This window comes from Trematomus bernacchii, unplaced genomic scaffold (assembly GCF_902827165.1).
Source record: "Trematomus bernacchii unplaced genomic scaffold, fTreBer1.1, whole genome shotgun sequence".
Lineage (NCBI taxonomy): Eukaryota > Metazoa > Chordata > Actinopteri > Perciformes > Nototheniidae > Trematomus > Trematomus bernacchii.
Genome location: NW_022987708.1, coordinates 1,493,078 through 1,505,268, shown reverse-complemented (window position 1 = coordinate 1,505,268; position 12,191 = coordinate 1,493,078). Strand labels below are relative to the sequence as shown.

At 45.1% G+C, this 12,191-nt stretch overlaps 1 protein-coding gene across 1 annotated transcript in view; it reads right to left on the bottom strand.

The window, feature by feature from the left end:
• The window catches only part of LOC117490945 (inactive N-acetylated-alpha-linked acidic dipeptidase-like protein 2), a 330,276-nt gene that overhangs the window by 46,968 nt on the left and 271,117 nt on the right, over positions 1-12,191 (bottom strand). The window contains exon 12 of the mRNA XM_034140729.1: positions 989-1,082. Coding sequence (XP_033996620.1) covers positions 989-1,082 — 94 coding nt within the window. The remainder of the gene's footprint in view (positions 1-988; positions 1,083-12,191) is intronic.

Genomic DNA, 12,191 nt, shown 5'->3' with positions numbered 1-12,191 from the left:
TAAATTAGTGCCCGCGCTCCAGCAAGTTACTGTGGGCTTACGTGAGGCAGTGCTCGTCCCTGCCTCACTTCTCATCGCTCCCGTAGCGGAGCTCGGCAAATTTGCTGATTTTGACTATAAAATGCGATTGGAATCATACAGAAATCACATTTACAAAAGATCAGTGGAGACATTTTATTATTATTATTATTTAGTTTTTCTTTAATTGTTTTTCCGTTACATTGGAGTATGACAGGTGAGGCTCTGCCTCCCCTGCCTCCACTGACTGCACGTCGCTGACAGCTTCATACAGCAGACTGTCAGGAAGCTGAAACTTCTCCCCTCCGCCTCAAACAGTCTGCTGTAACCTACTCAACACACAACACCAGCAACAACAACAACTCTTTGTAAAGAATATAAACACGCCCACCTACACTCAACACCAGCCATTTCAGCTAAAAAAATCAAAAAAAGCTTTTGCTTATCACTTGTATTTATTATATCGTTTATCACTTATATAAACTCACATTTTTCAATCTCTATTTGCAATTTCTTTATTCAATTTGACTATTGAAGTATCTAACAAATAATATTATTGAATATCAATATTATGCAAAAAAATGTATGCTTTATGTATCTTTTTGCAATTGCTTTGTTATCTTTGACAATTTGTTCCCCTCGCAGAATTATACAAATAGTCTGGCTTCACAGCAGTATGTGATACAACATGTATGTTGGATATACTATGTCCCATTTAAAGGGATGAACAGAAATGTGCCTCCAAGCTAGATTTGTTCATTCCCCTTGGCCATTTTAAACCATTATTATCTGATTTGCTCAATGACTCTTGTTTTTTTTCTTCTTTCTTCATCGATTGTGGCTGTATGGCCTTGTTCTGTGGTCTTTTTTTCAAAAAAAGGTCTTAAAACCACCTGCTAAATTATAAAATGTATAACTTTACAGATTTTCATCACCACTATAACAAGCATTGTATCACCGTCTATGTTACCTTTGAGTTTGTTTTGAACATCCAGGGCAATGTCCAGAGGGTAGAATGGCAGCACAGGATCATTGACCAGGCGGAGAATGGCTTCTGCTGTCATCTGCAGACAAAACAAAGACAAAAGACGTTTAAATTAATTTAGTTTATTTTCTCCACTGCAGTATTCATGTGTCATCCCAGCGTAAGCACACAACAAAAAGTCTGATTAAGTTGTGGGTATGATAAGGTTTGTAATGACATGCACAGGTTAAATGGACAATGACCTATTTCTCAAGATAAGTGACCGCTGCATATTATTATTTTTCCAGGTATAAGTCCTTGGGGAGCTAATGTGTCTTGTTTATTGTGTCTGAGAGAATGTATCCATCTCCCTCACCAGAGCTAATATAACACGCCTATAATGGACCTATCAGCCCAATATTTGTAAATTGACCAATCAATCACTCAATCAAATAAAATCAACAAAACAACCACTCAATCAACCAACCACTCGATAACTCAACCAACCAACCAACCGACCGACCGACCAACCGACCGACCGACCGACCGACCAACCAACCGACCGACCAACCAACCGACCAACCAACCAATAAATCAATAGGGAAAAATGGAGCGCAAAAGAGGAGTTTCCCTCTCCCAGGACTGACAGACGTGCTAAAGGTGTCATGTGTACAGATTAGAGAAGGATAATGAAATTAAATAATAGAAAATCCAGAAGGCAAAATCTATAATGTGAATGTGTAACATGAACGTTCGATCCACGAGGATGTTCCGGTTGCATCTAGGTATTAACAACATCTGATATGTTATGGTCTAGTCCTGACTGCACTTAGGAAGATCCAACAATTCAGTCAATCAATTCATGTTGCGTCTTGTTGACTACACCGCAGAGTCTCAGATCTGATCATTCACAACATACCTTTGTGGTCCAGATTGCAAATTGAGAGTCTGATAAATGATGCAACATTTTTCTCTTCATACTGATTAGACAACAGCTGCCTTGTTTGGGGAAAATACATAATTGGGACACCTTTGGCTGCAGTGTGAGCAAACATTTATGGATTGTGCTGGCGCCCCATACTGAGAAGCATCGTCCAACTTACAGAGAGTCTGTCTGGCTCTGCTCTCATAGCAAAGTGTTTGTCATCTAGATGCAAACAGTAGCACTGATGTGGCCATTCTCTTAGCAGGCTGAGGACTTGGCATGGCCACAGCTTGGATTTTTATTTGAGTGTAGTATCACTGCACTTCGATGTTCTAACCAACCCCTGTGCATAACCTCACTGCTCAGATTATTGATGTATCGATCCCCTTATTCCACACCTAGATTGTATCCATCTGACAGGAAATACAGCCCTGCGCTGTACTGCAAGAGAAATTGTATTTCTCAGTGCCCCACTATAATTGGAATAACCTTTATCAGCCAAGGACATCACATGCATGATTTACCCTGAGCTGTATTCATTTTCACATTAAGGATAAGATTCAGGGCCTTACAAGATGCAGAGCTTCTTCTTTTGCACTTCTATCTTCTGTATCCACTCCCTAGTATTCTGTTAATTTGTCGTATTGTTTTTTTCTTTAAAATTATTATTAGTCGTTGTTTTGATTCTGCATTTATTTACATAAGATAGTAGAAAGGGAAAAAGGGAAACATGTAGACAGTTAGGGAGATACAACGTTCATGCAATACATTAATGTTGTCTAGAAGGGGTACATTTTATGTTGGTGTATTATTATTTTGTGATTAACCAATTCATTACATTGCATTTAGCTGACGCTTTTATCCAAAGCGACTTACAATAAGTGCATTCGACCAAGAAAATACAAACTTGAAGAAAACAGAATCATATAAGTACATCAGGTTTCATAGAGCCAACCCATTTTAAGTGCTACTCAACTGGCTTTAGATAAGCCAGTCCTTTGTTAGTATATAAGTGCTTTGTTAGTGTATAAGTGCTTAGTTTGTATATAAGTGCTTTTTATTTTATTTTCATTTATTTTCATTGTATTGCTCGAAGTGGAGTCGAAAGAGATGAGTTTTCAGTCTGCGCCGGAAGATGTGTAGGCTTTCTGCTGTCCTGATGTCAATGGGGAGCTCATTCCACCATTGTGGAGCCAGGATAGCAAACCCACGTGTTTTTGCTGATGGGAACTTGGGTCCCCCTCGCAGTGCGGGTGCAGCGAGCCGTTTGGCTGATGCAGAGCGGAGTGCACGTGCTGGGGTGTATGGTTTAACCATGTCCTGGATGTAGGAAGGGCCAGATCCATTCACAGCATGGTACGCAAGTACCAGTGTCTTGAAGTGGATTCTAGCAGTTACTGGAAGCTGGAATTCATAATATTACTTCAGTTCCAACGGCCAGCTGTGACAATTTTAGCACACTGCATCATTTAAGGGCTTTAAGAGAAGACTGGGGAATTATGTGGTGGGATGTATTGACAAGAAAAATATGGTGATCTATTTTGTCATATTTAAAACATGGGGAAGTGGTGCACTTCAACATCATGTGGCTGAAATAATCCTGACAAAAAATAAAGAAAGTCAACCACTAAACTTTTTTTAAATTTGTTTACTGTTTTCACAGATGAGAAACCAATGTCCCTTACACAATTATGCACATTTCAGTTACACTTTTGATTCGTCTAATGTATATTATAGAATAATTTGTATACATTATTTAAGGAACAATGAATTTCCCTTGTGTATAACATGTGTGAAACACACCTTTGCTACAATAAAGGGAAAAAAACACAGAGTAAGGCCTTTCTTCTCCATAGCTGAAAACGGAAAATAAAGTAAAGGTCAGTATAAAATACGGCTATATGACTGTATGTGTGTGTGTGTGTGTGTGTGTGTGTGTGTGTGTGTGTGTGTGTGTGTGTGTGTGTGTGTGTGTGTGTGTGTGTGTGTGTGTGTGTGTGTGTGTGTGTGTGTGTGTGTGTGTGTGTGTGTGTGTGTGTGCGTGCGCATGTTCTTGCTGACCTGCCTCATTCCTGGCCGCTGAGCCTGTGTGTAGTTGAGCAGACTCTTGGATGATAACCTCAGTACCCAGTTCATCCACTCAGCGGCACACACCACACACACAAAAATGAATGTGAGTGTGAGGACTGACCAACACTGGACTGAGAGTGAGAGGCAGACTGCCAGAAACCTCGCTGCAGGGTCAGGTGAGGAAACAGCTCAGGTACTCACTCAGGCCTCTCACTTTCACTGGTAAACATCAATATATCATTTCCAGATGAATTAGAAATGTCTTGGTGTAATTACTGTAAAAAATTGAAACCATGCTGGAGATGACAGAGGGCCTCTGTCTTATACCAGCGGTCCTTATTCTGTTTAATGTATTTTTCACTTGTCTATAAATATTTCGGACTTATATTAACTTCCCGCTTAACATTTAAGAAGCCAGTTTAGATGGTGAACCAGGTTGCAGAAGGTAACTTGCATATACATTTTGAAAAGTTTAATATTGCCATGTTCAGTTTTTGTTTCTCATGCCATATTTAGTTTGTTAGTTATCAGGTTTAGGTTATTTGTTTCATGTTTAGTTAGTCCATGTTTAGATTAAGTTAGTTATGTTTAGTCAAGTTATTAACGTGTTAAGTTACAGTCACTAATGTCTAGTCTTGTCTATCACTGCACGTCCTGATTTTAATTTGTAATGACCTTTTTTTAACTTTATTTTGTAAAGTTAAAAAAAGAAGAACCACTTTTTTTGTCCTGTATTTTGTTTGCCAAGATTTTACTCTCAAAGCATGATCTATTTCTTACACTTATAAGTGTTTCCTCTTGAAGAGTGACATCACTGTCAAGTTCTTCGAAACCAAATATGCTAAATCATTTAAAACTATAGCTAATCTTAATTTCATCCCTTAATATTAATATAACCAGGTTCCCCAGGTGTCACTGACATTGTAAGTAAGTAAGAAAGTAAGTAAGTAAAGTTTATTTATAAAGCGCTTTTCACAGACAAAGTCACAAAGTGCTTGACAAAACAATAAGACATCCACATACAATACAATGATCAATGAACCCACATGTTAAGAAGTCATAAAAGCACCAGAGCATAATTAAGACACAATAAAAACACAATAAAACAAAACGTACAAATGAAATTTAAAACAAACAAAATAAAAACATAGTATTAAATGGAATAAGATCAAGCACACTGGTTACCCAAAAGCCTGACCAAACAGGAATGTCTTTAAAGTAGTTTTAAAAGAGTCAACAGACTCCGCAGACCGTAGATGAGCAGGCAGAGCATTCCATAATTTAGGAGCCACTGCTGCGAACGCTCGATCACCGCGGGTCTTAAGGTGGGTACGTGGGACAGACAGTACATTTTGCCTGTGAGACCTGAGTGGGCGGGCTGATGTATAAGGGTGAATTAAGTCGGCCACATAAGCAGGAGTCTGACCGTGCAAAGCTCTGAAGGTGAGAGTGAGGATTTTGAACTTAATCCTATAAACTACAGGGAGCCAGTGAAGTGATCTGAGTATCGGGGTAATGTGGGACCATTTGTTTGACCGGGAGAGAAGTCTTGCAGCTGCATTCTGGACTGACTGCAGACGACCAAGGGCAGACAAGCTGAGAGAGGAGAACAATGCGTTGCAGTAATCAATGCGAGATGAAATAAATGCATGGATAATCATTTCTAGGTCGGGTGTTGAAACTACAGATCTCAGTTTGCTAATATTTCGTAGGTGGAAGAAACATGATCTCGTCAGTTGCTTAACATGGGTATCAAACAATGCGGATTGGTCAAATATTACCCCTAAGTTGCGTAGTTTGGAGTTGGCAGCAGAGGAATATGGTCCAAGACTTTTCAGAATCAAGGGCGTAATCATTTCTGGTGCAACAACCAGAACCTCCGTCTTATCAGCATTGAGTTGTAAGAAGTTATCTGCCGTCCAGTCCTTAATGGCGCTAAGACATTCTAAGAGTCTTGATATCCTAAAAGCCTCACTAGGTTTGAATGAAATGTGGAGCTGGATATCGTCCGCTTATAAGTGATATGTAATGTTAAAACTATTTATGATCTGTCCTAAGGGTAGCAAATATAGGGAGAATAACAGAGGCCCCAAGACCGAGCCCTGCGGGACACCACAGGACAGTGGAGAGGAATCTGACACAAAGTCTCCAATCGAGACGGTGAAACTTCTATCAACAAGATATGATGCAAACCAGTCAAATGCTATGCCAGATATGCCCACCCAGTCACGTAACCTCTTGATCAGGATATGGTGGTCTACAGTGTCAAACGCCGAACTTAGGTCAAGAAGTACTAACACAGAGCAATCACCCACATCAGAAGCCATCAGGACGTCGTTAGAAACCCTCAGGAGAGCCGTTTCAGTGGAGTGCTTTTTCCGAAAACCTGACTGGAATTTATCGTAAATATTGTGCCTCTCCAGTGCAGCAGTGAGTTGGTTGGCCACAACCTTCTCTAGCACTTTTGAGAGAAAAGGTAGTTTAGATATAGGCCTGTAGTTCACGGGCAAGGCTGGATCTAAGTTAGTTTTCTTTAATATGGGCTGAATAGTGGCATGCTTAACATAGGAAGAGACACATCCTGTAGACAAGGAAGTATTAATAATAGTTGATACAGCACTGCAAATGGTTGGTAAAACTTTTAAAAATAGGGAAGTCGGTATTACAGGGGGCACGAAGATGGCTTCATTTTCCTCATTAAATCCATCAGGTCTTGTGAGTTGATAGGTTCAAAGGAGCCAAGCATAGAATGGGATGGAGAGGGGCTAGAGTTGGGCAGTGAAATCCCAGGATTAATACTAGACCTAATAGATGCTACCTTATCTACAAAGAAGATAAGGAACTTGTTACAGTCATTATTCGAAAGACATGGTAATGTAGTTAGTGGTGGTGAAACAATGTTATTAATTGTGTCAAATAGGATCTTGGGATTTTTCTTTGAAGAAGTTATTAACTTAGCAAAGTAAGCAGTCCGGGCTTCTTTTACTAATGCATTAAAAGACAATCTTAGATCTTTGAGATAAAGGCGATGCACTTCCAGCCCAGTGGTTTTCCATAGTCGTTCTGTCCTGCGACACTTCCGCCTCAGGCAGCAGACAGCGTCCGTTATCCATGGAGAAGTATTGCAGATAGCTCTAGTCCTATCCTTTAGTGGTGCCACTATGTCCAGCAATGTGGAGCAATGCTGATTAAAAGACTGTATTAAAAGCTCTACATCGATCATGTTAGTGTTATTATCACAGCAAAAGTGAGTTGCGAACAGATCAGCTGTACACTGTGTAATAATGCGTGAACGACGTAATGATGTTTTGAGGCACATGGGGTCGGTTTTTACAGATAGATTAAAGAAAATACATTTATGATCACTGATCAGTAGATCCTCACAACGGATGTGATCAACATCTAGTCCCAGAGAAAAAACAAGGTCTAAGGTATGACCACCCACGTGAGTGGCGCCAGAAACATGTTGCTTGAAATTAAAAGATTCAGTAATATTAAGAAATTCAGTGGCTACAGAATGTGTGGCATCATTGATGTGCAGGTTAAAATCACCTACTAATAACACTTCGTCCAGCTTGATAATAGAAGTAAGAAAGTCAGTGAACTCAATTAGAAACTGACCTGCTGGACCAGGAGGTCGATAAATTAAAACACAATAAAATGGCTTTTGCCGACCAATTTTAGTCACCTGTAGTTCAAATGTAATGAAAGGTTCTGAGCTAACCAATTGGCAAGAGAACTGCTTCTTCCAGACAACTGCGAGACCACCACCGCGGCCCGACAGACGTGGAGTGCCAATGTATGAGCAGTCCGCTGGGCACAGTTCATTTAGATGGATAAATTCCATATTCCGTTGCCATTGTGGTTCTACTCAGAGCTTGGTGTCCGGTGCCTTGCTCAAGGGCACCACAGCAAGGCAGGAGGTGAACTGGGACTTCTCCAAGTAGCAGTCTACACTCCATATTTAGGTCTGTTTGGAGACTTGAACCGGCAACCCTACGGCTCCCAGTCCAAACCCCGACTGACTGAGCCACTGACGGACATCCATGTCCCTAAACAAATAATCATTAACCCATTTGAAGGCACAAAACATAAAATGCAGCGTAGAGGCAAAGATAATCGTCCAATGTTTACTTTTTCCAAGAAATGTTGTTCCTGTTTGGCATAGAGGCCGGGGAACCATTAAATCTATTTTGGTTCTTATCAGGATGTTGCCAATATGTAGTTAAATGGCTATTAGCTTAGGCAGAACACTTTTTAGTCTGGTTTTATTGGTTGATAATTCAATGAATCACTGCAGTCCTCTAGTTTTCAAGCTGCTCTAAGCCACATTTTTTGGAATGGACACAGCATGAAATGGCTTTATATGTGGGAGGTTTGCTAGCATCCAACCTACAGAGAAAAACATAGCTGAGAGTGAATATATAACTTTTACCAAATGGCCAGCAACGAGGGGTTACGTATGGTAACCCTTGTTATATAAGCACAGGCGGAGCCCTCTACTGGACTCTATGGGTACTACCTTATCATGCAAGCATTCACCTACTGAGATTTCTATAGACGTAGCCGGCCCCGGGGCGGGCCTACCTGACTGCGCGCGCATCTCACCGTATAAAAGGAGGCCTCGCCTCCTGACTGTCATCCTACACCTCTCTTCAGCGAGCGGCATAGGACAGACAGTGCCCCGAGTAGAGGGCTCCGCCTGTGCTTATAAAACAAGGGTTACCATATGTAACCCCTCGTTATATCTCTCACAGGCTCCCCGATGTATACACGCGCTGTCGTCCAACAACACCGTTCCACCTCACTGCCCCTGACCGGCTTTCTGGTTAGCAGCCGCTGTACCTCACTCACCTCTACCTCGGTTGTAACCATGGAGAAGTCTGGGCTGCAGCTGAGAGAGCACACTCTGACACACTTAGAAAAGTGTGCTTGGAAAACAGTGCTGAGGGCTCCCCCCCGTCCGCCCATAGGCAGACGGGGAGAGTCCCCAGCCCTGTATGGGCTCACCACCTCTCCCGAGTCCTTAAGGAGCCCGGGGAGAGCGCAAGTGCCCCATGTCCCCCACACTCAGACACTGACCCCGTGCAGAATGTGTGTGGACTATAGTGTGGAGGGCTCTCCCCCTCCTGCGGGGCCCAGTGCGCACCAGGTCCCCCGGGACCCTCCAGGGGCCCCGGAAAAAACGTAAGCGCATTACGCCCGGGGAGGGGGTCAGATGCCCACTGACCCACAGCCCCCCCCCCCTCCTCACCAGTCCTGTGTTGCCCCAGCAAGCACAGACGATGAAAAGGAGCCAGACATGTCCAAGAGATAAAACTTTATGAAGGGGCCTGGCATTGACCAAGACACCGCCGTGCATATATCCTCCACACTCACACCGTTGAATAAGGCTGTTGACACAGCCACAGCCCGTGTAGAGTGTGCACGGACCCCCACAGGGCAGGCTCTCCCCGCCTGTCCGTAGGCATGTGCAATGCCCTCGCAGAGCCAGCCTGCCAGGCGTTTCTTGGACAGAGCTTTCCCGATCACCCCGCCCCCGAAGCACACAAACAGCTGTTCAGTGCATCTAAGGGCAGCCGTGCGCTCCACATAACATGAGCGCACGCACCGGGCACCGCGCACGCACCGGGCAGAGGAGGTGCAGTTTAGCTTCCCTGGCCTCACTATGGGGTGGAAGACTAAAGCCCCCTAACTGAATAGCCCTCGACCTGAACGCACTCCTTAGGCTCTTGGGCACAAAGGAGGGGTTCGGTCTGAGTGTCGCCCCGCTCTGGTCACCCCGGATCAACAAGCAACTCGGGTGCACCGATAGAGCGGTTAACTCGGACACTCTCTTGGCTGACGTTAAGGCAAGTAGCAATGCTGTCTTCCACAACAGTGCTTTCAGGGAGGAGAGCTCCAGAGGCTCAAATGGTTATGTGACCAAAGTCTCTAGCACCAACGGCAGGTCCCACTGCGGGGCGGAGGTGTGCACTACTGGGCGCAGCCTCCTGACCCCCTGTATAAACCGCGACATCAGTGGCTGAGAAAAGGCTGACCTGGCATCAAATCCCTCATGGCAGGACGAGATGGCTGCTGCATACACTTTCACTGTGGAATGCGCCAGCCCTCTGTCCACCAGTAATGGCGCGTTTCCACTACACGGCCTCGCTCGGCCCCGCTCGGTATGGCTGGGCCTCGTTAGGACTGGCTCACTTTATGGCGCATTTCCATTACAGTTTAGGAACTGGGGTAGTATCTATAGTAACGCAGTGTAGGCGGAGCCGTGACGTGATCTTCAGAGAACCCCAGAAAAACAACACAGCCGTTAGCTGTTAGCACTCAGAGCTCACAGCTCCTCATATATGTTCAGAAACTAGACAAAAGTTAAACAAGTACAAACCACAGACTGCCTGTGTCATGGTGAATACAGTCGCTGCTTTATTTATGTCTGTATAGGCCGTTGTTGTGAGTGTGGACGGTCGGAGCATATACTGCGTTAGCTTAGCCAATCTCCATTTAGAAAACAAGCATTTTAAAAGGTTTTTCCCCTGCCGTCTGTCTGCAGACTTGACAAAGCATTAATTCATGGTTTTTACTAACCGGTATCAGTATGTTGTTACTTCGGCATCATTTTGAAACGTGTATTACATTTAAATCACCGTCAAATATGTCCATCTTGTTGTAGTTGTAGCCCCCTTGCCAGCGTTGCTCTCTCTAGTTTAGCATACTCAGCCCGACTCAGCCTCGTTGTCTCTGGCCCTAGACCCGCGATTTTATGAGGCCAGAAAAACTGTGAATTAGGACCCGCCGGCCGGTACTAGGCCAAGTGGAAACGCAACCAAAGACGGGCCGCTGACGTCACAGCCCTCTTAAACCGTGCTCCGCGCTGTAGTGGAAACGCGCCATAACTGTAAGTAGGATAAAATAGAGCCCAACTCACAAGATAGGGGCTCTATTCTCCGCTCCTCACACCATCGCTGGAATCCCAGCCACTTTGGCCTGTAACAGGCTGTGGCGGATCCCGCTCTAGCTGCCTGGATAGACTGAATAACGCTGTCAGACAATCCACCCTGTCTCAGCCTGTCCCTCTCAGGAGCCAAGCCTGGAGAGGTTGGCCCAGAGTGGGTAATGCCCCGATTGCACCTGCCTCTTGAGACATCGCCCCCCAGAACTGGGGATGCGCCCAGGGCTGGCCCACCTTGATCTGTGTCATCTCTGAGTGCCACGGTGCCCCGATGCGATCCGGAGCCACTAGGATGACTGACAGATGTTCTCGCCTCACTCTCCCCAGGAGAGGGAGAATGAGACGCAACGGTGGAAAGGCGTAGAGCAGCTTTCTTGGCCATGGCTCGTGTGCGAACGCATCCACCCCCAAGGGCGGGTCGTCGCTCAGAGCCATGGAGAACCACAGGGAACAGTGGCTGTTGCGCCAGCTGGCGAACAGGTCCACCTCTGCTCTCCCGAACTGGGCCCAGACCTGCTTCACCAACTCCGGGTGAAGCACCCACTCGCCTGGCAGCGCCCACCTATAGCCCTCTTCAGGCAGGTCCCTCCCCATCCTGTTCTTCGTGAACACTGTGATGTAGGAGGTCACCCGTCCCAGTGGAGACCCCCTCCGGAGGTGATCCGGGGACCCCAGAACCGGAGGTTGCCCTCCACTGAGGGGGGGGGATGGTCACCAGACGTCGTTTGTGCCTCTTGGGATCTAAACGCAGGCTGGAGAACCACCTCTGCAGGCGGCGCATATGCAGTAACCCGAGCGGGACCACAACGTGAGCAGCTGCCATGAGACCCAGAGTCTGCATGACAGTTAAAGCTGTCACTGTTGCACCCTGTCGCAGCCTGCGAACCTCCCGAAGCAGGGACGCACGTCTGCTCTCTGACAGGGTGGCGCTCTGGAGCAATTTCTACATGAAAGTACGCGTCTTTCAGGTCGATGGTTGTGAACCAATCGCCTGGATGCACCAGTCCCAGTAACTGTTTTATAGTTAACATGCGGAATTTTCTGCAGGCAATGTGCCGATTCAGGCTGCGGATATCTAGAATAGGTCTGAATTCCCCTGTCTTCCTGAGAACCAGGAAGCACATGGAATAAAGACCCTTTTCTCTGTGCTGAGGGTGCACAACAGACACCGCCTGTTTTTGCACCAGAGCCTGAATCTCTGCCGAGAGGAAACCCATCTCCTCCTGGGATGATAGATTTACCTCTCGCATGCCTTTGAATGGAGG